General features: G+C 42.2%; 2 protein-coding genes across 2 annotated transcripts; both read left to right on the top strand.

Moving 5' to 3' along the window:
• Positions 1-1,703: 1,703 nt before the first annotated feature.
• Positions 1,704-14,857, top strand: TMEM30A (transmembrane protein 30A; the record flags this gene model as incomplete). Its single annotated transcript, XM_083857498.1, has 7 exons — positions 1,704-1,976; positions 7,336-7,452; positions 8,074-8,181; positions 8,447-8,534; positions 8,991-9,134; positions 10,795-11,004; positions 11,899-14,857. The coding sequence occupies 7 exons, from the start codon at positions 1,704-1,706 to the stop codon at positions 12,090-12,092; spliced, it is 1,134 nt and encodes a 377-aa protein (XP_083713624.1). The 3' UTR covers positions 12,093-14,857.
• Positions 14,858-17,812: 2,955 nt separating this feature from the next.
• On the top strand, positions 17,813-21,653 carry COX7A2 (cytochrome c oxidase subunit 7A2). The gene is made up of 4 exons (XM_083856113.1): positions 17,813-17,926; positions 18,970-19,059; positions 20,496-20,580; positions 21,439-21,653. The coding sequence occupies exons 1-4, from the start codon at positions 17,909-17,911 to the stop codon at positions 21,495-21,497; spliced, it is 252 nt and encodes an 83-aa protein (XP_083712239.1). The 5' UTR covers positions 17,813-17,908; the 3' UTR covers positions 21,498-21,653.
• Positions 21,654-22,320: the final 667 nt, after the last annotated feature.

The raw sequence follows: 22,320 nt of genomic DNA on the forward strand, positions 1-22,320 counted from the left end.
GATTTTGGCAGCACTCTAGAGTGTCTGCATAGAAAGGACTCACAAAACAGACTTTCATGCAGATGTGCCAATGAAGTGAGAAACATGGACTTTCTATGTTGCATTAGCTCGAGCAGTGCCTGCTAAAGCAGGTATTCTGGGATGCAAGTACATACTCCCACACCGTGTTCCACAAGGTGACTGTTTCTCCATGGAAAGGGTTTTAACCACTGGAACAGGTGGCCCTGGAAGGGTGGTAGAGTCCCTGCTCCTGGAAGTGTTTAAGAAAAGACTGTAAATGGTACCCAGTGCCATGGTGTACTTGGCATGGTGGTGTTCAGTCAAAGGTTGGACTCAATGACCTAAGAGGTCTTTCCCAGCCTAATTGATTTTGTGATTCTATTTGGTGCAGTCAGATTACCTCCTAAAGGAAAACATCATCATCCCTATGTGTAAGTATCTAAAGGGTGGGTGTCGAGTCAGAGGGAGCCAGACTCTTCTCAGTGGTGCCAACCAACAGAACAAGAGGCACCAGGCAGAAACTGATACACAGGAAGTTCCGCCTGAATATCAGGAAGAACTTCTTTAGTGTGTAGGTGACTGAGCACTGTCTGAGAACAGATTTTTCAGAGAGGTTGTAAAGTCTCCCTGACTGGAGATATTCAAAAACCATCTGGACACATTCCTGTGCCATCTGCTCTGGGATGACCCTGAGCAGGGGGGTTGGACCAGATGACCACCTGTGGTTCCTTCCACCCTGCTCACTCAGTGATTCTGTATTCACTGTACTGGTTTCATTCACACCTCCTGACAGCAGAGCAGGAATACAGAGCAGAACAACTCCCAAAAATGATGATCAGCACACACAGCTCCATTAAGAGAAGCTCTCAAAACTCTTGTGCATTATTACTTCTCTAGAGTGGCACTGATCCCGTTTATGAGTGTAGGAAGCTGAAGCTGACTTGTCCATTTTTAAGCCAATGGGTGCTGCCTTGGGGCAGCAGCACTCCTGATGCCAACAGGGAGGATGGAGGGCTGGGGACCCTCCTGGAGCACCGAGCAGGGATGACAAGGCTGCGGGCCGGATCTTACCCCAGCCTTGGGAAGAAGGTGGCCAGAGCCCTGCCCTGAGTGCACCAGGGCAGAGCCTGCCGGGCCATCACACAGAACATGCTCACGCTCCTGTGAGGAGCAGCTGAGGAGGCCGGGAGTGCTCGGCCTGAAGAAAAGGAGTCTGTGAGGGGGGGACGTCATTCTCTCCACAACTCTCTGAGAAAAGGTTGGGTGAGGCGGGGAGTGGCCTGTTCTGCAGTGAGGACAACAGGAAATGGCCTTAGCTGAGACAAGGAAGATTCAAGTTAGATATTCGAAAAAATATATTCACTGTTGGTGTAGTCAGGCGTTGGAACAGGTTGCCCAGGAAGGTGGTACAGTCACCATCCCTGAGGTGTTCAAGAGGCGACTGGATCAGGCGCTGGGTGCCGTGGTTTAGCGGTCGCAGGGGCAGTGCTGGGTGGATGACCGTGCTGGATGATCCTGCGGGTCTCTTCCAATCCTGACGATTCCCTGATCCCGGCACTGACCCCACGGCTCCATGGCTGGGGCGGGCGCGCGGCCGTGGCGCGTCACCGCCAGCGCGCGCCGTGCCCCTCCCGCAGCGGCCGCGGCCGAGTGCGCAGGCGCGGTGCCCCCGGTCACGTGTGCGCGGCGGCGGCGGCGGCGCCATGGCGGTGAACTACAGCGCCAAGGAGGAGGCGGACGGGCACCCCTCGGGCGGCGTCGGGGTGCCGGGCGGCGGCGCGGTGGGCGGCGGCGGCGGGGGCGTCGTGAAGACCCGCAAGCCCGACAACACCGCCTTCAAGCAGCAGCGGCTGCCGGCTTGGCAGCCCATCCTGACGGCGGGCACGGTGCTGCCGGCCTTCTTCATCATCGGCCTCATCTTCATCCCCATCGGCATCGGCATCTTCGTCACCTCCAACAACATCCGCGAGTACGAGGTGCGCGGGCGGGCGTGCCGGGCCGCGGCTTTGGCAGCAGCCAGGGCCGCTCGGGGAGGCCGGGCCGGGCCGGGCAGGGCGAGCGGGGATCGCTGGCCGGAGGCCGCCCGCGGCCCTGGGGAAAGCCCGTCCCCTCCCGCCTGCCGGGACACGGCGGGAACCCGGGCGGCTCCGATCCGGCCTGGCGTCCGTGCTCGTCAGCAAAGCGTCCATTAATTAATTACCCTGAACAGGCACCGGGCTGACAGTCATCTCGGCGTAGCCTGTAGCCCTTCTGTGGGTTCTGTCGGTGCTCCCGAGGGAACTGCCAGGGAAGTTACTGCCAGTATTTAATCGACACAGCCCGGTGCGCGTTTTTTTCCTCAGCAGTACAGAAAGTGTGCGCATCATCCGTGGGATAGCCTGTGGCAGTCCATTATTTACCTTCAAACGTCCCAAAGTGATTGTGTTTTCAGGAACAAGCTCTGTGGTGAATGTATTGCTGTAATTCTCACCTGCACCGATGGTTTAATGTTGCGGGTGCTCTATGGAAGGCCAGGGTGTGCAGATTAAACTTGGAATGAAGGATCTAAGAGTATGGCTTTTTCTAATCAACACTTACAAAACTCGAGTGATTTACATCTGATAATCAGCCGTGCTACTGCGGTGAAAAGTTGTTGAGCGTTAGCTGAAAACTGAACTGTATTTCGCAGATGGATCCATTTGATAACAGAGACAGTTTGGTAAGGAAATAACCTACAGGGCTTAGGGAGAGACAGCCTTGAGAAGCAATTGACAGCTATTACTAGTTTCAGTGAGCTAATATGACTGAGATTGATTGTAGGGATGAAGGCGTGTGGTTGTTGTGTTGTTTTATTGGAGAATATGATTTTTTGTGGATCAAATCACTCCAGTTATTGGACTAAGTTGTCACTTTCAAATTTGTAGTGTTTAAGACAGTAGCTTGACTGGTGGCAGTAAGTTGTCAGTGAAGCCCAATTAGCTGAAGAAATAATGAAGTAGGGAATGAATGGTATTTCCATATTTCTATTAAAATGCAAATAAGGTTAAAACAAAACAAATTTTATCCCCTTTTGTGTTAGGATGTACAGTTACAGTGAAGGAGAAAAGCAGAAGGGAAAAACCTGAAAGCTCAAGTGTATTTTACAGCATCCCAATTTGTATGTAAGCGTATTTTTTACAAAAAAGTTGCTTCTTACATCAGGTTGTGCTGAACATCTGAAGATTGGCACAAGTGCTTCAGAGAACATGGCCAGCTTATCACAGGCACATAGATTTTTAAATTGTCATGTTGTAGCATATTTAAGGTAAATACAATTACACGTTTTCAACACTCCATGGAGCGAAGTAAAAAATATCCTTGCTAATGCTTAATTTTTGTTGACAGCTGCATTTAAAATAGCCATTTTTTATAGTAAAGCAGTACAAAGTTTTAGATCATTATAATTGGACAAATACATCCTTTTTCCATTATGACTGAATAAGCATTGATCTATGGGAACAAGAAATGCATCAGTTTAATGAGTTCAAAAATGTACACAAACTTCTTGTGCCTGAATAGCTGCTGTATGCATATACAGGATTTTTATATACTGTTGCTTAGCAGCTCGTTAGGGACTCCTGGTAAGTTCCAGTAGAACCCAAAAGCCAGTTGTTCCCACCTAACATTTGGCACAGAGCTCGTAGGTGAGCTGGGAGCAGGCCCAAGGCTCCCCTACACAATCAGGTTGTGTCCATACAGCAGCAATAACCATTTGTATCGGAGACCAGTTGGCAGACACAGGCCTTTAATCCTCTCTAATTTCAAGATACTCAAGACTGGAAAGAGTTTCATTTGTTCGTTTTGCTGTATGGATTTACTCTTTCAGTTTTTGAAATTCTCAAAAATCTGATTGTTAGGCTTTTGTGAGGACAGGAGGGCCTTTGGAGCCTGTGGTAAGTCAGAAGGAGAAAACTTGTGTCGTGTTGCCTCATCCTCAAACGTGCTTTATGGTGTGCTTGTCCAGTGACATTCTGCAAGTAAGATTATCCTCCTAAAGGAATCTGAATTTCAAAAAAGCAAGTTTAAATGAAAAAAGGCCTTATAGTTGCAGCCGCAAAATACAGATAAAGCTTTTTACCAATTAGGACCAACATCTGGGCTCTAAACCACTGAGGCACGCAGTTTAAGATGCTGCTATCACATATATGCTTAATGACATATGTCCCTGCTTAGAATTCTGGCTTCAGTTATAACCTCCAAAAGTTATTCACGAACAGCTGTAAGTTTAGCTGTGGGAGACAAGACATCCAGAAGCTACATGCAGTGACTAAGCTTTTTTAGAAATGTAATCAGGGGAGGAAGCACAGGTGGTTATTTACACCTACCTCCTAGGCAATAGCATACCTCTTAAATGTGTGTGGATGTGCCTGTAAACTTAAGTGTATTGGAATTGAATAGGATGTATAATTTGTGACCTTGAAATACGTATTTAGTTTCAAGTCACTCTTTCCTGAAACAAGGTATGGTAGCCATTAGTATTTCTATGGACTGCGCTGTTCTACAGGTGAAAGGACTGAGCAGCAAAATGTACCTCTTCCATTGATTTCCTTTATAAGAGGTCTTGAATTCAAATGTGGAAGATTTCCAACAGTTTAAGTGTACTAGAATTATTGGGTTTTTGTTGTCTCTAGCATTTTTTCATTGTTTTAGAAGGGTATGATCATTCATTTATCTTTGGTCTGTCTTGAAAATAGTTCATTTGGGTGGAAAATTAATCAGCTGTGTAAATGTCTCTTTGCTTGTTACTAAAGGGTGAAAGAGTTCTGGAGTGGTTTTTTTGGTTTTTTTTTTGTTTTTTTGTTTTTTTTTTAATGTATATAGAGTGAATAAGAAGCGTTGACAGAGCATATTAATATATTATAAAATGTGAGGAATATGCAAAGTAATAAATGTATAGGAAAGAGATCTCTGTGCTGTGACTGCTGCCGTGAAATGCATAATGGTAGATAAAAAGCCAGATTGACTTAAGACGTGGCTAGGAATGGAGAACTGAAATTAAGTACATTACTGTTACCTACATTGTCAGCCTTGTGTGCAGTTCCTGTAGTTCCATGTCAGAAATTATACAAAAATGAATGAAACTTACAAAGAGGAACAGCAAAGTGGACCAGATTTATGGATTTGCCTTTTATATAAGAAATGGCCAAGCGGAGTAGGGTAAATACGTGACAAAGTATGAAGTCTGAAAAATCACAAATAGTTTGGAGAATATGTGTATGCAGTAGTTACATTATTTCTGTGGGTGTATGTCAGCTGACAGACATCAACAGCCTGAAAGGCAATTGGTGTGGATTAACTTGGATATACCCAATGTCTTTAAATCTGGAGGTTTTTGGAAGGGCTCACTGTGTCAGGTTGTCAGATGTTGGCCCATTTTGGAGGACAGAACAGTGGGGTCAGGCAGGTCCTTTGCTGTGGACACCACAGTCAGTCCTTAGCTCTTATAGTCAAAGTGGTACTTTGTCTAGAGTTGAAGATGGATGCCTCCATCGTTTTAAATAAGCTTTCTCTTGAATGTAATCTGTAAATGTAGATGCAGAACTAAACAGCTGTGTTGGCAGTTACTGTACAGAAAGCTCTTTGATAGCGTGCAAGGTGATAACAGTGCATCAAAGCATGGTCCTGCTTCAATATGCATCAATTTCATGTTCCACAGAATTTAGTCAATTACATTTTTACAAGTGAAGTGTTAGGACTTTTGCAACCTTAGACTTTAGTGTCCACTCTTGATCTAAAACTTGTCACACTGGCAAGTCCTTTCTAAAAGAATTGCTTGCTTCAGCTTACTTTAGCAGAACACACCCACCCCTGAGTTAGCCTTCAACAAACGAGATGCATTGTGCATTGAGAGCAGCAGTGAGGTCTGTCGCTGCAGCTAAACAGAGCTTGGCATGGCTGCTGCAGCAGTGCTATTTGTAGATCAGCATAAACTTAATATCTTGTTCAGCTGGGGAACAAAGATTGTGATCCTCTCTCAGTCTCTCTCCCTCAGCCAGCTAATAGCTTCTGAAGCTGTCTAGTTTCAGCTAGGCTCATTAGCATGTAGGTTTTGTCTGTCAGAAATCTGACAGCAGAGCAAATGCCAGTCAATAAGTGTTTGCTGATGGAACAGGTTGCAGCTTAATAGATACTTGAGAAATCACAGAAGAGAAATAAATAATTGAGAAATCACAGAGACCCTGAAGAAGATGCAGAGGAAAATAGGCTTCAATTCTTTCCCGAACACACGTTGTGTGTTTATTTTAGCTAACCTTAATATGGGTATTAGGACCCATCATAAAGCACTAATTCTTGGTTATGCTTTTTACTCCAGATATAAATCAGGAAAAACCACTTGCAGCAGCCTTTCATATAACTTTTTTTCTTTTCTTTTTTTTTTTTTTTTTTTTTTTTTACAATAAGTATAAGGTACATATTTCACCAATCTGAGTCTAAATTCTAAAATAGGTAATTCATAAGTGTGGAAATACATCTTTCATAGACAGATGGAAGCTTGCTTCTGCCACACTTGCTGCAGCTACATGTGAGAAAGAGCTACTGCGGTCAAGCCACTTGAGTTGGCTTGGACTGTAGGGTGAGCTTGTGGTTGCTGAGGCTGAATGCACAGATTTTAAGAAATGGCTTTTTCTGGGCTACACTATTCAAGACAGATAATATTGCATAAGCCACATTAATACTGATCATCCTTCTTGTCCATATTCTGGTTATTTTGCCATTCCTGACGAAACATTATTGGTGCATTAACCTTTCCTGTTTTAGGACAATTTGAGCATTAAGTGATTTTTAATTTTTTTCCAATCTTCTAATTAGGTGGCTAAAATGGTCAACAAAGCAAGTTTTAAATGCAAAACCTGGGGTGTTTTTTTAATACCTAGATTAAGAAAGCTTAATCTCTCTGGAAAGCATGTGAAAGCTGAGATTTGCTTGTCACAGTGTGTGTGTTTGGAAACATGATGTTGTCTGGCGTGTCTGCTGGTTTTGTTTTGGTGTGTTTTTTTTGGTTGGTTGGTTTGTTTTGGGGTTGGGGCTGTGGAGGGGCTTGTTGGTTTTGTTTGGTTTTGCTGTGGGAGTATTTTCACCTCAGTGTTGAATTTGTTTGCGTCTGAAATCAAGCATATAGTCAGAATCAAAAACTGGTTTACAGAGTCATAGAATGGTTACAGTTAGAAGAGACTTCTTGAGACTGTTGGATTGGCCTGAACATGCTCTAGGTGTTGAGATATGATTGCAAAATAAATGCCACAACAACTCTTAGGCTTAATAATATTTTTTCTTAAGTCTCCCATTGTAAATTAATGACTGTTTCTCATGTTACAGATTGACTACACAGGAACAGAACCTTCTAGTCCCTGCAACAAATGCTTAAATGTGTCCTGGGACAGCACACCCCCTTGTACATGCACCATCAATTTCACACTGGAACATCCATTTGAGGTATGCTGTCCTGTGTGCAGGATGAAGTCAGAACTGTTTATATGATCTATTTCATATTGAAAATGAAAGTTTTGTCACTTAAGTATTTATTTTTCTTTTTTTTTTCCTACTTTGGAGGATTATTTTTAGTTTTTCTTTGAACTTGGATTTGATTTTTGTGTCCCCTTTTTCATTAGCAGGGATGAAATGTTTCCTAATGACTCTTTTTATCTGGAAATGTGCAACATTAAGTGGAATGCTTGTGTTTTACACATTCAGACTTACCTATGTGTCACATAGCTGGAGAGTAGATCAGCTATTCCTGCATGATCTACAAAATCTCAGTTCAACAGGAACTGGATATACCAGATAAGTGCTTTCTGGCAGACTGGGGGCAAATGAGGCGTATGGGTCTACATCGGTCAAGACAGGTATTGGGATTAGTGCTGGTGAATATCATTCTGATAGTTGGTGGCATGTTTATATGTTTGACTTCAGCCTTGTTAGGATAGGACTTCAATGTACTCAGTATGAAGAAAGGATTGAGGTTCTTTATGAATGTTGCTGTAAACATTTAGTTTAAGGGCTTGAAATGGCAGGTTTGTGTGAATGAAAATCTCTTTCCCTTTTTGCTTCATGTAGAGCAATGTGTTCATGTATTACGGACTTTCCAACTTCTATCAAAACCACCGTCGTTACGTGAAGTCTCGAGATGACAGCCAGCTAAATGGAGACAACAGTTCACTACTTGTAGGTATTCACACTGGGATGTGAATGAGCAACTAATTTCTGCCTATTGCATAAATCACCACATAGAGTATTTAGTTAATTGATAAAGAGATTACTGGAATTTTTGCATAACAGAAGGCAACCATAAGGAATTGAGATTTTGTGAATTTATTAGTGAAAACAACTATAAAGTGTTATAAAATTTCATGTTGATCATGTAGTAAAAACCAGGTTAGTTATATAAACTAGCACAGACTCATTTGCCTTTTTTCTTTCTGACTGTCAGAATCCAAGTAAGGAATGTGAGCCTTACCGCACAAATGAGGACAAACCCATTGCTCCTTGTGGAGCTATTGCCAACAGTATGTTTAATGGTATGGTAACAATTTTAAGTTATCATTTATATGGGTCTGTGATCTAGTGTATGTTTTCTGTTGCACATTATTCTGAATAAAGATACCATGGGCTTTTCTGTTTTGAATTAACACATTTTCATTGTTCAGATTAAAATAAATGTCTTGTAGTGCTTGTACTTGTTTCAAAATTGCTAGGAGAATTAATTTAATCTCATAGCACAGAAAGGATAGAAATACCTGTTGTGAGAATCTGCTACTGCTGTGATGTAGAAACATAGATATCATATATGGGTAATAAACTGCTATCTCATATACACTGATTCTTACAGAACAGCTTGTGATTGTATCAGGCAGTTAGTAAATGCCTTGCCTGGTCATTTTTGTTTTGTTTTCTCCTAGAGGTAATTGTTTCAGTGCTTATCAAGACTATCTGTCTAATGAAATTTTCTGCACCTCATTTGATTTTGTCTTTAGATACACTGAAGTTATACCGCATTGATAATGACACAAGGACTCCGATTACTTTGATCAAAAAAGGCATTGCATGGTGGACAGATAAAAATGTCAAGTTCAGGAATCCTACAGGAGATGGAAACAACTTAACTGCACTTTTCCAAGGTAAAAAAAGGAAAAATAGAAATTTTAAGAATGGCAAAATGCTTCAAATACCTTTTGATTTCAGTTTTGATTTCAAACACATTTTGATTGCAGAGTTTTGCCTCACTGACATTTTACTGAATGTGCTAAATAAATGTTCTCTGAAGAAATCCAAGCTGAGGACTACTCTGCTATTTGAAAGGTTGTCTTTAAGTAATAAAAGCTGCAACTTTCTGGTGAAAGTATTTCGTTTTTACCTTTAGTGTAATCATTAATTTGATAGTTTTTAATTTCTGGGTTTTTTTGTACCCTGAATACTAAAAAGTGTGTAATGTATGCCCACTTGGCAGCTAAGCATCACACAGTGTCTCACTAACCATGCCCTTACTCGGGGGAGGAAGAATTGGAAGGCTGAAAGTGAGAAGTCGCATAGGTTGAGATAAAGACTGCTTAGTAATTAAAAACAAACAACTAAACACAAAACACAGCAAGGAGAGAGGAAAATAAATCCCAAGAAAAACAAGTAATGCGAAAGAGAAGAATTGCCCACCCTCTAAGTCCCTGAGCCCAAGTAGGCCCTGCCTACCTCTACCTACTCTTTTCTATCTTATGGGATATCTCTTTGGTCCGCTGGGATCAGCTGTCCTATCTGTGTCCCCTCCCAATCTCTCCTGGATCCCCAGCCTCCTCACAGGTGGGGTGAGGTGAGGAGCAGAAGAGGCCTTGATGCTGGCAAATACTGCTTAGCAATAGCAGAAACATCATCACTCTTTATCAACACTGTGTCCAGCACAAATCGAAAACATTGTCCCATACTAGCCACTGTAAAGAAGTTTAATTTCATTCCAGTCAAGACCAATACAAGTTCTGTTGTGTTTGGATTTAAGTTACAAGAAATCCTGCAGTTGCTAAATGAAACTCTTCATATGGAGTTTTCATTTAAATGTTTCTATGGGTAGGTTGTGTTGTTCTCTAAAAAACTGGTTCTTTTTTTTTTTTTTTGTTATTAGAAGTGACTGATGTGTCTCATGTTTTTAGGTTAGGTACAATTTGGAAAATAAAAGTTTCTTTTGGATACTATGTCTGAAGAGTCTTCTTAGGGTTCTAAGAGCATGTGTGTTTATGCAAGGTATATAATAACTTCAGGCTGAAGCTGATGTGGGTTTCTTGCTTAGTCATAGCCAAATTACATGTTGGCAGTGTGATACCATCTACCCTTGGAAAAGCAGATACCTTACCCTAATACAGTGTGGAATTGCATTTCCAATAACACTAGCAAAAGCATTTGGACATAATCTGAAATGATGTTTAAAGTATTACTTGCTTGTGTTTCAAGAAATGGTTCTCAGATTCTCCCAAGTGAGCAGAGGACCTATCGTCATAATGGAGAATTACCCACCAAGCAGTGCTTTGAGACATGACTTCCTACCCACATGAATTGTTTAAACAAATGGACAGTGCTGTTATGAATTATGTTATTTATAGAATTCAAACTATTTCAATTGCAAAATAAAAAGAGCTTAAACAGCCAAGTGTGTTGCAATAGTAGTGAGTCAGCCTATCCATACTGTTTAGAAGTTAGTGTGGTTTTCTTGTGATACTAGAATGGATTTTAATGAGTCAGTGTGTCACTCACTCAGTCCTGTATTTGAAATACTTTATTATTTTTGTTTAATCCTAGGCACAACAAAACCTGTGAACTGGCCCAAGCCAGTGTATATGCTGGACCCAGCAGAGCCTGACAACAACGGCTTTATCAATGAGGACTTCATCGTGTGGATGCGCACGGCTGCTCTGCCAACATTCCGCAAGCTCTATCGCCTCATCGAAAGGAAGAATAACTTGCAGCCTACCTTACAGGCTGGAAAATATTCTTTGGATATTGCATACAGTATCCTTTGAAAGCAGATCTTTGCTGGATTACACAAACATGTATTTGCAAGTTACCAGATTGAACTGGCCTTTCTTCTTGCCATCTCTAAAAAAAGATGGTATTGAGCTGTGGTTGAAAACTGGCACTGAGAGCCAGATAGACTGTTACCATCTTTTACTCCTGTGCTAGTTATATAGCATTAATAGTGTCATAGAGACAGGGAAATCAGATTGGTTGGATGCTGCAAAGGAATTGCGAAAAGTGTAGGAAAAAAGGAAAGAACAGAAGTAGCCGGTAGCCACGGAATTTAAGAACTGTAACTTCAAGTTGATGTGACATTATGCAGTGAAAGGCAGACTGACTCTAAAGGTCACAAAAAAGACAGAGCTGTGGATGAGGTGAAGGTCTGTCATTCTTGTTTGGGGAGACAAAATAGGTAGAAATGAAGGAGACTAGAGGAGGGTTGTCATAGTTACTGAATTCTTAAAATTCAAAAGCACTTAATAATACTTTTTATATAGCTGCTGCAGTGTTTTCCTTTGCTGTAGAGCTGTGGAGAGCGCATGTAAAACTGAATGAATGTAGAGAAAAAATTTGTAGTAAAATAGACACAAGGACTAAGATTTATATTTCCCTCACTTTATTGAAGCTACTTTAATAAACCCACAAAATCATGCATTTTACTCTTCTTCAGGGTTAATGTCTCCTAACATGGCTTTTGTTTTGAAGTAGCTGACAATGCCCAGGTTAGTTTTAGCCAAAAAGAACAGCTGAATGTTTCATATTTGCAATTCCAGTTCCAAAGGCAGCAGTTAATATTTGGAACCTGAGTGAAATGACCCAAAATTTTCATTTGCCCACTTGCAAGCTGGGTTTGGAAACTTGCTTCTTGTTTTCCTAAATGTTTTTCAGATTATCCTGTACACAGTTTTGATGGACGAAAAAGGATGATCCTAAGCACCATCTCGTGGATGGGAGGCAAAAATCCCTTCCTGGGAATCGCTTACATCACTGTTGGGTCCATATGCTTCTTCTTAGGCGTGGTATTGCTGTTTATTCATCACAAATACGGCAATCGAAACACCAGTGCAGACATTCCCAATTAATCTTGCATTCTGAAAATAAATGTACTGCATGTGCATCAAGGCCAGTCCAGAATGGACCCAGTTTCTGAAAGACAAATCTCAGCTTCTGTCATTTCTGAGACTGGGTGCATAATTTTTACCTAAAGCTCCCCATTCCCATACTGTGGATTAACTCTTGAAAATGACGGGTATACAATTAGCTCTATTGATTGTATCTCTGCCTGCGTCAGAAACAATTTTTCTGATGTTTGCTCTAACTGGGCAGGCCACATGATGCATATAGCTCCTGTTCCCTTGATGCATCTGCTGCTTGTTCACCTGCTATGTAATGTCTGTATAATTCAGTACATTTAGATTGTGTGGAGAAAGATGGTTATAAGATATGTACATTGTTGACTTTCCAGAATTCAAGTGTCAATGCTGTTGGAAGAAGTCAAGTCATAAATGTTTTCTTGATTTACTGTCTAGTGTGCATGGGCTCCTACATTTCTTGCTGAGATTTTAATATATTTATACAAGTTGTTAAATATTTTTTCTGTGTCCTACCCATGTCTGTTATATTAAATCCTTTAAGTGCTCTGTAAACTTCAGCACTCTGGGTTCTTTGTATATTTACAATATATGTGCCTGGCCAGTAAACGAGCATCCTATGAAAATACCAGAAGACCTATTTTTTAATTATATGCATGAGACCCTTTAAAAGATTGTTCTCAATTGAGACGTGCTTGTTGCAGGTATAATATTTTTTCTAATTTTCTTTACTTTAAGTCATATCCAATACTAGTTCACTTTTTGCTGGTTTTGCTTTTTATGAGCAGCACCAAACATTCATCAAAAACTAAGTTTTTTTCCATTCATACATTGGGGTGAATTCCTTTTACTGGAGGAGATTCCTGATTTTTTAAAGCATATGTATTTTGAACAGGCTTTGTTTTAAGGGAATTGTTTACTTGTTGCTTATTTGGAGTGAACACCACATTAATTTTTTGCGGTGTTAAGGAAGTAAGCTATAGAAGTTCAGAAGTTGAGATGGCAGTGACATTTTTCCCTGAAATGCTTGCTGTGAAACGTAATTTAAATATTGCAGTTAGATGCAATGTGCAGGTTAGCGTCTTAAATTACAGAAGGATTTGCCTTTAGGTTAATTAAAAGTTAACTGCAACCTGTAAAATACTACTTTTTGGTGACTTTTTTTTAGATGCTGCACAGAAACTGTAATGTATATGGTGGAGATCACTTTATATGCAACTAGCTTGATAAAGTATGGAGTATATTAAAAGAGACCTAATAAATTCTGCAAACCATTTAGTAAGAGATTTGGTTTTGTTCTTGAACATAGATGTATTTTTATCTGGATGAAAAGACATCATTAAGTGTAAATGCAGTTTTAAATGAGTTGTATTTCTGGGATTGCATATTTATTACAAAAATGCATGGTCCAATAGCTTAATCTACAGGCAACTTTAAACAAAACTATTAATTTATCACATAATCACATGACTGGTTGTACATAATTACTTGTCTAGTCTAAGAGTTTAAGCGTGTAAGTCTGGGTAAACTGTGGAATGAGACAGCATTTCCAGTGTGATAGCTCTCTGTAACTCCGTATAATAATTTATTTGCATAGTACAGCCTGGCAGAACATGGCTTTCAAATAGTACCTTTTAAGATTTTATTTACAATGTTGTATTCATGTTGCTGGAGTTACAGAATAAGGGTAATTACCCTTGAAAACCTGCAGAACGTGTTGAACTGGCTTTCAGCTGTAGAGTGGCTGCTAGTCCAAGATAGACTAAATGAGAATGGGATGTCTCATAATTACTGGTTATTAAAATATTTTGATTTTTAAACTCTGCGTTTGTCACTTGAAATGCAAATGTATTCTGCTTCATTCATAATTTCTATTTTTTTCAAATGGGAAAGGCTGCTTTTTGGGCTGTGCTTAAAATTAAAAAAGAAGTATTTTTCTGTCTTCACCTTGTAATATTTTTCAATGCATTACTTTTTTTACTGACTATAGCTGCCAATGTATCTTCAATCTCAATGAAGTGCACCTGGGTGAGAATTGCTGTCTGGTTTTTGTTGCAATTAAGTGGGTTCTCTGAGAGCCTTTAGCAGTAAATACATGGGACAGTGTGCCCATGGAGTTTAAAATGCTTGTAAGAGTTTAAAATATTGGTCAAATTTGTAAACTCTTCCTTCACTCATGCTCGTTTGTCTGGATGTCATGTTGATAACAATGGAGATCCTTGGAGGATCCTTGGACTCTTTCAAGGATGAATTATGAATATCAAACCTTGAAGAATGCAAGTCTTGTCTTTTTGTAATAGTAATCTCTGAGGGAGGAAAGGCCATGGCACTGTAAGTCAAGTAATACCTGCAGATAGAACAATGAGCATGACTGGTTGGATTGGATTCACAGGAAATGTTATTGACTGCACTCTTCTCTCACATGCCTTACTTGTAGTGAGAAGAAAATTAGACTGAGCTGAAGAAGTGCTTAGTGGAATAATTAACTTAAGTCTAAATCGGAAATCGGGTACCTACACTAAATTAAAAAAGTTACTGGAATGCAACTGCTGCAGACAAAGAACATTGCATAAACACAAAAATGTGATCTACCCTTGGCATTACATAAGTTGTTTGTTTGTTGTTTTTTTTTTTTAGTAACTCAGCATAAAGCCTCTTCAATATCCCAAAATGTTCCACATATAAAAGGCTTGTTGGTATTGAACAACCTGCTCAAACTGCTCACTTTCAAAGGAGAAGAAAAAATGATGAAAATAGGTCAATTTTATTCTTGCTTTCTTCTTAGCAATGGGGCCAGTTTATGGAAGAGACTGCTGCTGGCAGTGTAAAAATAGACTTTGAAGTTTTATTATCAGAAAGCCCAATTGTAAAAAGTGTTGGGATTTTTTGTTTGTTTGTTTGTTTAGTAGTAGTACTAAATTTTCCTCAGAGCACCAGGAGTTTTTTAATATAAAAATTCCCTCCCTTCTACCTCACAGAATCTTTGATCACCAGATTGCCTTCTGTGCCTGTATGTGAAGTCTAATCTCATTTAACAGTTTCAATTAAGACTGAAGACCATTACGAAATGGCTGATAAGAATTAGCAGGTCCTTACATAACCTTACATTACTGAGTCTCAAGTAAGAAACTACCTCTCCATAAGCCTCCCATTCTGAACATCTTTAGCCTGTGCTTGAAAGTGAAGTGATACTGTCCACTTGAGTTACATCAACTGCTGCTACAAAATCTGAAATTGGAAGATTATCTCTCATTTTGTGATAGCGGTGAAATAAAGAGGAATAAAAGTGTAAGTCAACCATTAAGAAAGCTCAAGAAGACTTTTAAAAAGTATAAATTGAAAGGAAGTGTGTGGAGATCTTTCTCACTGGGCCCTGGATAAAAATAATGTAAAATAAACAATTTGAGCAAATGGAATACCAGAGTTATGTGCAAATTTAATTGAATTTTTACCTGAGTACTGTGTCCAAATCTTGCAAAATAAAATGGTGAGATGCATAGTGTTAGAGGTGCGAGAATGTAATTAATAACCTCATTAGTTCTATTATGAAAATAGAAGGGAAGGACTAGACTGTGATATTCTTGGAAGAAAGGAAAATTATTGTCTTTAGGGTTGCCTACTGAGGCCTAATTTTATGTGTCATTTCTTTAGCAGGATTTATGTACCCTTGTATTACTGGTTGAAGAGATAGAACACTTTCTGGTGACAAATGCTTTTAAACAACTAGATTAACAGCCCTATTTTCTTTCTGGCTTAAACAGAACTGTTCAGCAATGATTTTTGATTAACAGTTTTGTTATACAATGCAATATATGCAAGAGTTGCTCTGTTCAGTTAGGAAGAAGCAGTGTGTTTGTTTCTAATGAAGCATCTTCATCCTAAAGCAGCAAGTTGCCATTTCTCATTCCCTCAAGTTTTCATTTCTTCACGAATTAGTCAACACTGAAGAGACCAGCTGTGCTTGCTCTGAGAAATTATTCTGTAGCTTTGATCAATAGGTAACTCACATGCCAATCTTTAAGTATAGCCTTTCTGTTGTAAAGTGTATATTTATAGAAAATATCCCTGAAGTTTAGATTCAGACATAGCAGAAAGTAGCCCACACAGCAGAACTTAGGAATAATTATTTATCTGTGGGTTATGATCCTTTTACCAGTATCTCAATACAACTGAGTGTATGAAAATCAGAATAAAATATTGTATACACTCATAAGATTGCAAGAAGAATGAATGGAAATCTGTCTTGCAGTGGTAGTAATGTATTTTTAAGTGTTACTCTGTGATAGCTCTGCTTGAATGTTTGAAAACCATTTGTTAAATAATGTATCCAGTTTCCTCCTTTGTTCAAGCACTTATTTGTCCCTGACTGTGCTTTCTAAATGCTGTTTTTAATATTCTGCACAGCTAAGGCTATACCTATAAATGCTGCTTCATCATTGCATTTTTAGTTTCTTTCTGGGACAGCTCATCAGACTGAGAAGTGTAATGCTTTGAGATATGATCCTTGTTATTTTCATACTGAATTGAGCACTAATTTGTCGTGTTTCACACACGTCGTTCATCATGAGGTTTGGCAGCAATGCAAAAGTATTGTAATGCCAAAAACTAAGTGCACTTCAACTGCAGCAAAGCCAGGAAAGAGCATTCCCGACAGCATTGTATTTCAGCATAATGTTGAAGTGTAAGAAGATGCAATTGTGGGGCTAGATCTGCAATGCAGAAAAAAAGAGGCTTCTCAGAGTAGTTTCTTGAAGGGTAAATGATTCTTCCTTGAGAATCAAGCAGGTTTGTATTTCATACAGTTCGGCATTACTTCACTCTGTAATTATACATCCTGAAACACGAAGCTGAAGTTGGGGATTTTTTTTCCCACATGCAGAGTGCTCTGTATCCCCGTTACTAGCGGAGCTTGAGGCAGTGGGCAGGTACTACATGGGGTAGTTTGGGGTTTCTCTGTGTAGTGGCTCAACAAGGATCCACCCAGGCGTGCCAGAGCCCCGCCTGAGCTGCCCCGGGCTCTGCCTCGCTCCCTGCCTGAAGTGCCTGGGCATGTCCAGCGAGCCCACACCAACAGGGTGCTGCTCTCCCAGGACAGGCATCCCGGCCTCTGCAGATACTAAACTTTTCAACGAAAGGAGATTTCAAATTCTGTATGTAGGAGCTCGAGGGGCCGTTTCATGTGTTTCCCAGAGCGCCCTCTGAAGGCGCGGGGAGGCGGCCGGCAGCCACAGAACCCCGTGGCAGCAGTTTCCCCGCCGGGGCTGCCTGGCGTGAGGGAGCCAATGCTCCCGCTGTCCCTCAGCCGCTGCCGGCCTGCGTGTTCTGAAAGCTGACCTGCTCCTCCTCCCCGGCTCTGGGGCCTCACCCGGACCCCCGGGCCCCGGGCCGGCCCCGCCGCGCTGCCTCAGCCGGGCCGGGCGGGCTGGCGGGGGGCGCTGTGGGCTCTGCGGTGCCTCAGCCGGGCCGGGCGGGCTGGCGCGGGGCGCTGTGGGCTCTGCGCTGCCTCAGCCGGGCCGGGCGGGCTGGCGGGGGGCGCTGTGGGCTCTGCGCTGCCTCAGCCGGGCCGGGCGGGCTGGCGGGGGGCGCTGTGGGCTCTGCGCTGCCTCAGCCGGGCCGGGCGGGCTGGCGGGGGGCGCTGTGGGCTCTGCGCTGCCTCAGCCGGGCCGGGCGGGCTGGCGGGGGGCGCTGTGGGCTCTGCGGTGCCTCTCCGGCCGCTCCCTCCGTGCTGCGTCCGCCGTGGGCGGGGGATCCGCTTCCCCTTCCGCTGCCCTTGTTGCCGGCGGGAGGTGACAGGACCAAGAGCCGCAATGTGGCGGAACGCGCTGGTGAGGCCCGGGGAGGGCGGCCCGCCGCCTGGGGCGGTGTGCGGGCTCGCTCGGGGTGCCGGCCCGGCCGTGGGGCTCTGTCCCTGCCGGCGCCGCGGAGCGAGCCGCGGGGCCGGGGGAAGGTCTGCGCGGCCCGCTCGCTCCGCGCACAGCTGGGCTTCGGGAGCTGAGGGGATAAGGTTGGGTCGGGGAGCTCGGGGACACTTAGCTCGTCTCTAAGGAGATGTATTTTATAGCGTGTTTATTTGGGGTAAGGAGGGGAGATGCCTTGTCCCGTTCCTTGCGACCTGCATCAGCTGTATGTTTGCTCGCCCCGTGGCTCCGCTTTGAGCGGTGGGGACTGTGTGGGAACCATGTCTCGTCAATGTTATTTGAAGGAGGCCGAGGCCGCTGGCAGCTTAGAGCTACCGTGCTCTGAGCCGTAACATTTTAGCGAAGCAGATTAAAGAATTGCATATAGGTCATTTATTTTGGTAGGCCACTCTATATGATCAGTCTGTGGAAAGAGATTCCAGCCAAGGACACGGCAGGATGATCTGAGCTGTGTGTGGCGGGATGGAGGTGCCTCCTGAGCGCTGGGGAGGTTGTTTCCTGTGCTGGTGGCTCCTGGGTGAACTGTGGCAATGACAGGAGTTCGTCGTCCTCACAAAAATATTTTTGTCCCTTTCGCTAGTCAGACACAGCAAATGGTGCCTAAAACTGAGGTGTAAGGGGCAGAGGCCGAGATTTCGCCTGAAAGGGAACTCGGAGGTTGTGCTGCAGATCCATAAATCCATTGTATCTTACTGAAAGTAATTTTCTTGAGTTTTTCTTTTTCAGGTAGCTAGTCAAGCAGTCCTTTACATAGTTTGCTGAAAAATTTATGGAATTCAAAACTAGCGTGTTTTGGTGAAGTTTTGTGTGTGTGTTTGTTTGTTTTTAAAAGCCTTTCTTTTTTTGCTGTCCCATTTCTATCTTGCTTTTCAAAGAAGCCATTTCTACCCAGTGTGGACAGAGCTGTAAAATGTCACTGTTATTAAAACACTGTTTATCTTTCATTTCAGGCTCTTCGCCAGATTTCCCAGAGAACCATAAGCACTGCTTCACGCAGGCAGTATGTAAATAGAGTTCCTGAGAATCAGAAGCTTTTTCAGGTAATGAGTGAGTTGAATAACGTTAGTAGATTAACAAGGTTTTAGTAGATCATAACTGCATTTATTTTTCTAAAGAACTGGTGAGACTCCCCTTTGCATCTGAAGAGAGCTCTCAAAATCAGTTGTATCACTAGAGGAGTTATTTTCTGCAGAGGTCAAGTATTTTTACATGCATACTTGACTTGCTGACTCTTTAGGGGGTTTTTTACCCCATGAAATTATTTGTACCAGAGTTTTTCGTAAGTATTAGGCATGGTACAAAGATAAAGTACTCTGAAACGAGTTGGTATGGGGGAGTATGTCCAAGGAACAAATAGAGAAATAGAGCGAGAAGACAGAAACACGATGAAAAGGTAAACCTGAAACCTTACATCTCTTTCCATAGCTCATAGATGGGCCTCATAACTTTTAATGAGGATATGGTATTACCATACTTCTGAGTTATGAAAACTGTAAAGGTCTTAAGTGATTGGATTGAAACCTTGAAAATTACTGACTCTTTAAAAGTAATTTCTGAATTACTCTATTCCTGATTGATAGGGCCACTGAGTGAAGTAGTAAAAGCAGAGAACACTCAAGAGAGTAATCCCAGCTGTGAGGCACAACCTGGAGCTGTAGCTTCATGCTGAGCATAAACTGGGCTTCAGCTCCTTGAAAAGGGACCAAGTGTATTTAGAATCCCCACCTAAGTACTTTTAGTGTTTTATTGCTTTCCTTTCCCCTGAAAGTGAAAGCCAGTCTTGTTGAGACACTTGACTAAGGAGCACAGTGTTCATTGTGAGCCTAGGGGAAGGAAATGGGAGGGTGAGGTTGGTTAAGGGAGGAGGTCAGAGGTTCAGTTTCTGCTGGCAGAGATTTCTAGGCCTATCTCTTCCTCCTTTCATTCCTTTCTTGAGGGACAGCAAGTTAAGCTGGGGTAGGTTGCAGGTCACCAGCACTGGAGGCTGACTTGAAGTCCAGAGCAGCCTGATCTTGCTGACATGGGTAAAGATCATGTGGATCTGGTGCTTAGGGGTTTTATTTTGGGTGGAGCAAACCAATTATCTGTATGCCACCGAGTGACAATACAGGCTCCTCCCCCTGTTGCTCCCTGTAGCAGGGATTGAATATACTGGAGATGGATGGGAGGTTTCTAGGGATGGTAATCACATCCTGTGCACCCGAGGGGTCTGGCTGGTGTCAGAAGTGTTCAGGCATCTGCCAGTCACTGCTTTAGATATGAACTGTGTACATGTTTTATTACATTCCCCTAGTGAGTCATCACCTGATACCAGAGTGAAAGCTTTCAGGACAGAGTGGGATCTAAATAAGGTTCAGTGGCTTTTGGGAGTCAGAAGGATTATGTGGGGTAGAAATTATTCCACTGGGTAATTATATTAACACAATACTGCAAGAACTGCATATAACAGTTTGTTTTTGTCACTTGTTTCCATTAGGAGGATAATGGCATCCCAGTGCATCTCAAAGGTGGGGCAAAAGATTCTCTGTTGTATAGAAGCACTGCGGGTCTTACAGTGTTTGGTAAGGCTAATACTGAAATATTTATGCTTTGGTACAATTTCCAGTGCACTAATTTTTTTTTTTTTTTTGGTACAATCTCCAACAGGGATGGTGTTTTCTCTGTAAAGCAGTTATGCAATGTCTTCAGTCTGTTCTTTATAACATGCAAAGTTAATGTAGAAAAGAAAAAAAACACATTTGGACATACTGTGTATCCACTTGTGTTTTTTCCAGGTTTAGGTTTTCATATGGCTTTTTCCCAGACTAAGTACTGTGGGCAGGTTTCATGTATGGTGTTAGAGAAAAAAAGTACTTAATCTGTTCTGCAAAGGAGTAAAATGTAATTATAGCACATACATGAACCAGTTTTTGCACTAGCCTGACTCTTCTTAGTGATAGGTGATACTCTGTGTACTGAATTTTCATGTGCTGTGAAAACTAGCAGAATTATAACCAAGGTCCATAATACTGTGTATATTTAACCTTTATGTTGCTTGTTACCTAAATTTGCAATAGTCTCTAACTTAAATGTGTTGATCAAACAGATTTTCAGTTCAGCTACTTTAAGAATCAGTAACCATTACTTCATGATTGTGTAGGTTCCACAGACATGCCTCTCCACGCTTTTTTTTCCCTGTCTCTTTATTTTTGTGCAGCCTGGGGAGATGTGTTTAAATGGTGTTGGTTGTTTTTTTTTTTTTTTTTTTTTTTTCTCTAAAATATGAATCACCAAAAGAAATTGGGATGTGGCTGTGGAAATGTATTTTGGCTGAATTGCAGCTGTTTATTGTCAGTATTTTTTCTGGAACAACTAGAAAGCTGACTTGAAAGGAATTCTATGCGCTAATCTGAAAATAACTTTTCTGTCTCTTAATTCAGGAACAATGTATGCTCTTTATTATCTGCTTACCACTTCAATGCCCAAGAAGCCAAACTGATTCCATTCGAGGATGCCTCAGCAACTAACATCTCTTTGTCCAGTTCCCATTTGACTGTGGTGGCAGCTTGTTGCAAGCAGCTGGCTTAATGATTGGAATCATACGTTAATTGTAACATGTAAACTGCAATCAATAAAGCAGTTTTTATGTGGTGTAGTGGGTGTCTGGACTGTATCATCTGTTCATGTGTGTGAGCATTTTTGGTTGCCGAGCTGGTGAAAAGGGCTATAAACTAAGGTTGCTGATGGAGGAGAGCCTCATCCCAGCCCATCCCAGTCCTCATCCCAGTCTGATGCCAGTGCCAGCCATAGATGCCCAGAGCCAGGAAAAGGATCACAGGTGAGCAGGAGCACTTGCAGAGCAGCATGAAGGACTCACAGACATTCCAGCCAGGAGGTCTGTCTCATCAGGGACACAACAAGTGCCCTGTGGGAATGCATGCAGCATAGGGAATGAACAGGAGCAATTAGAGACGTGCTCTTGTGTGCAGGGCTGTGATCTCAGTGGCATCACAGAGAAGTGATGGGATGGTAGCTCATGCAACTGGAGTGCTGGGATGGAAAGGCCAGCAGGGAAGGTGAGGTGCTACCCTCTGTGTCAATGACCAGCCAGGGTGCATGAAACTCCATCTGGGGGTGGATGAGGAGTTGACAGGGAGCTTATGGGTCAGGGCTAAAGGGAGGGCAGGGTCAAGTGACAGTGGTGGGGTTCTGTTGCTGGCCACCCAAACTGGAAGACTTGGGTGGATGAGTCCATAGACAGATAGGGGTAGCCTCACATTTACCAGCCTTGGGCCTCATAGGGGACTTCACCTCAGTCTCTG

This window comes from Zosterops lateralis (assembly GCF_965231275.1).
Source record: "Zosterops lateralis genome assembly, chromosome: 3".
Taxonomy (NCBI): domain Eukaryota; kingdom Metazoa; phylum Chordata; class Aves; order Passeriformes; family Zosteropidae; genus Zosterops; species Zosterops lateralis.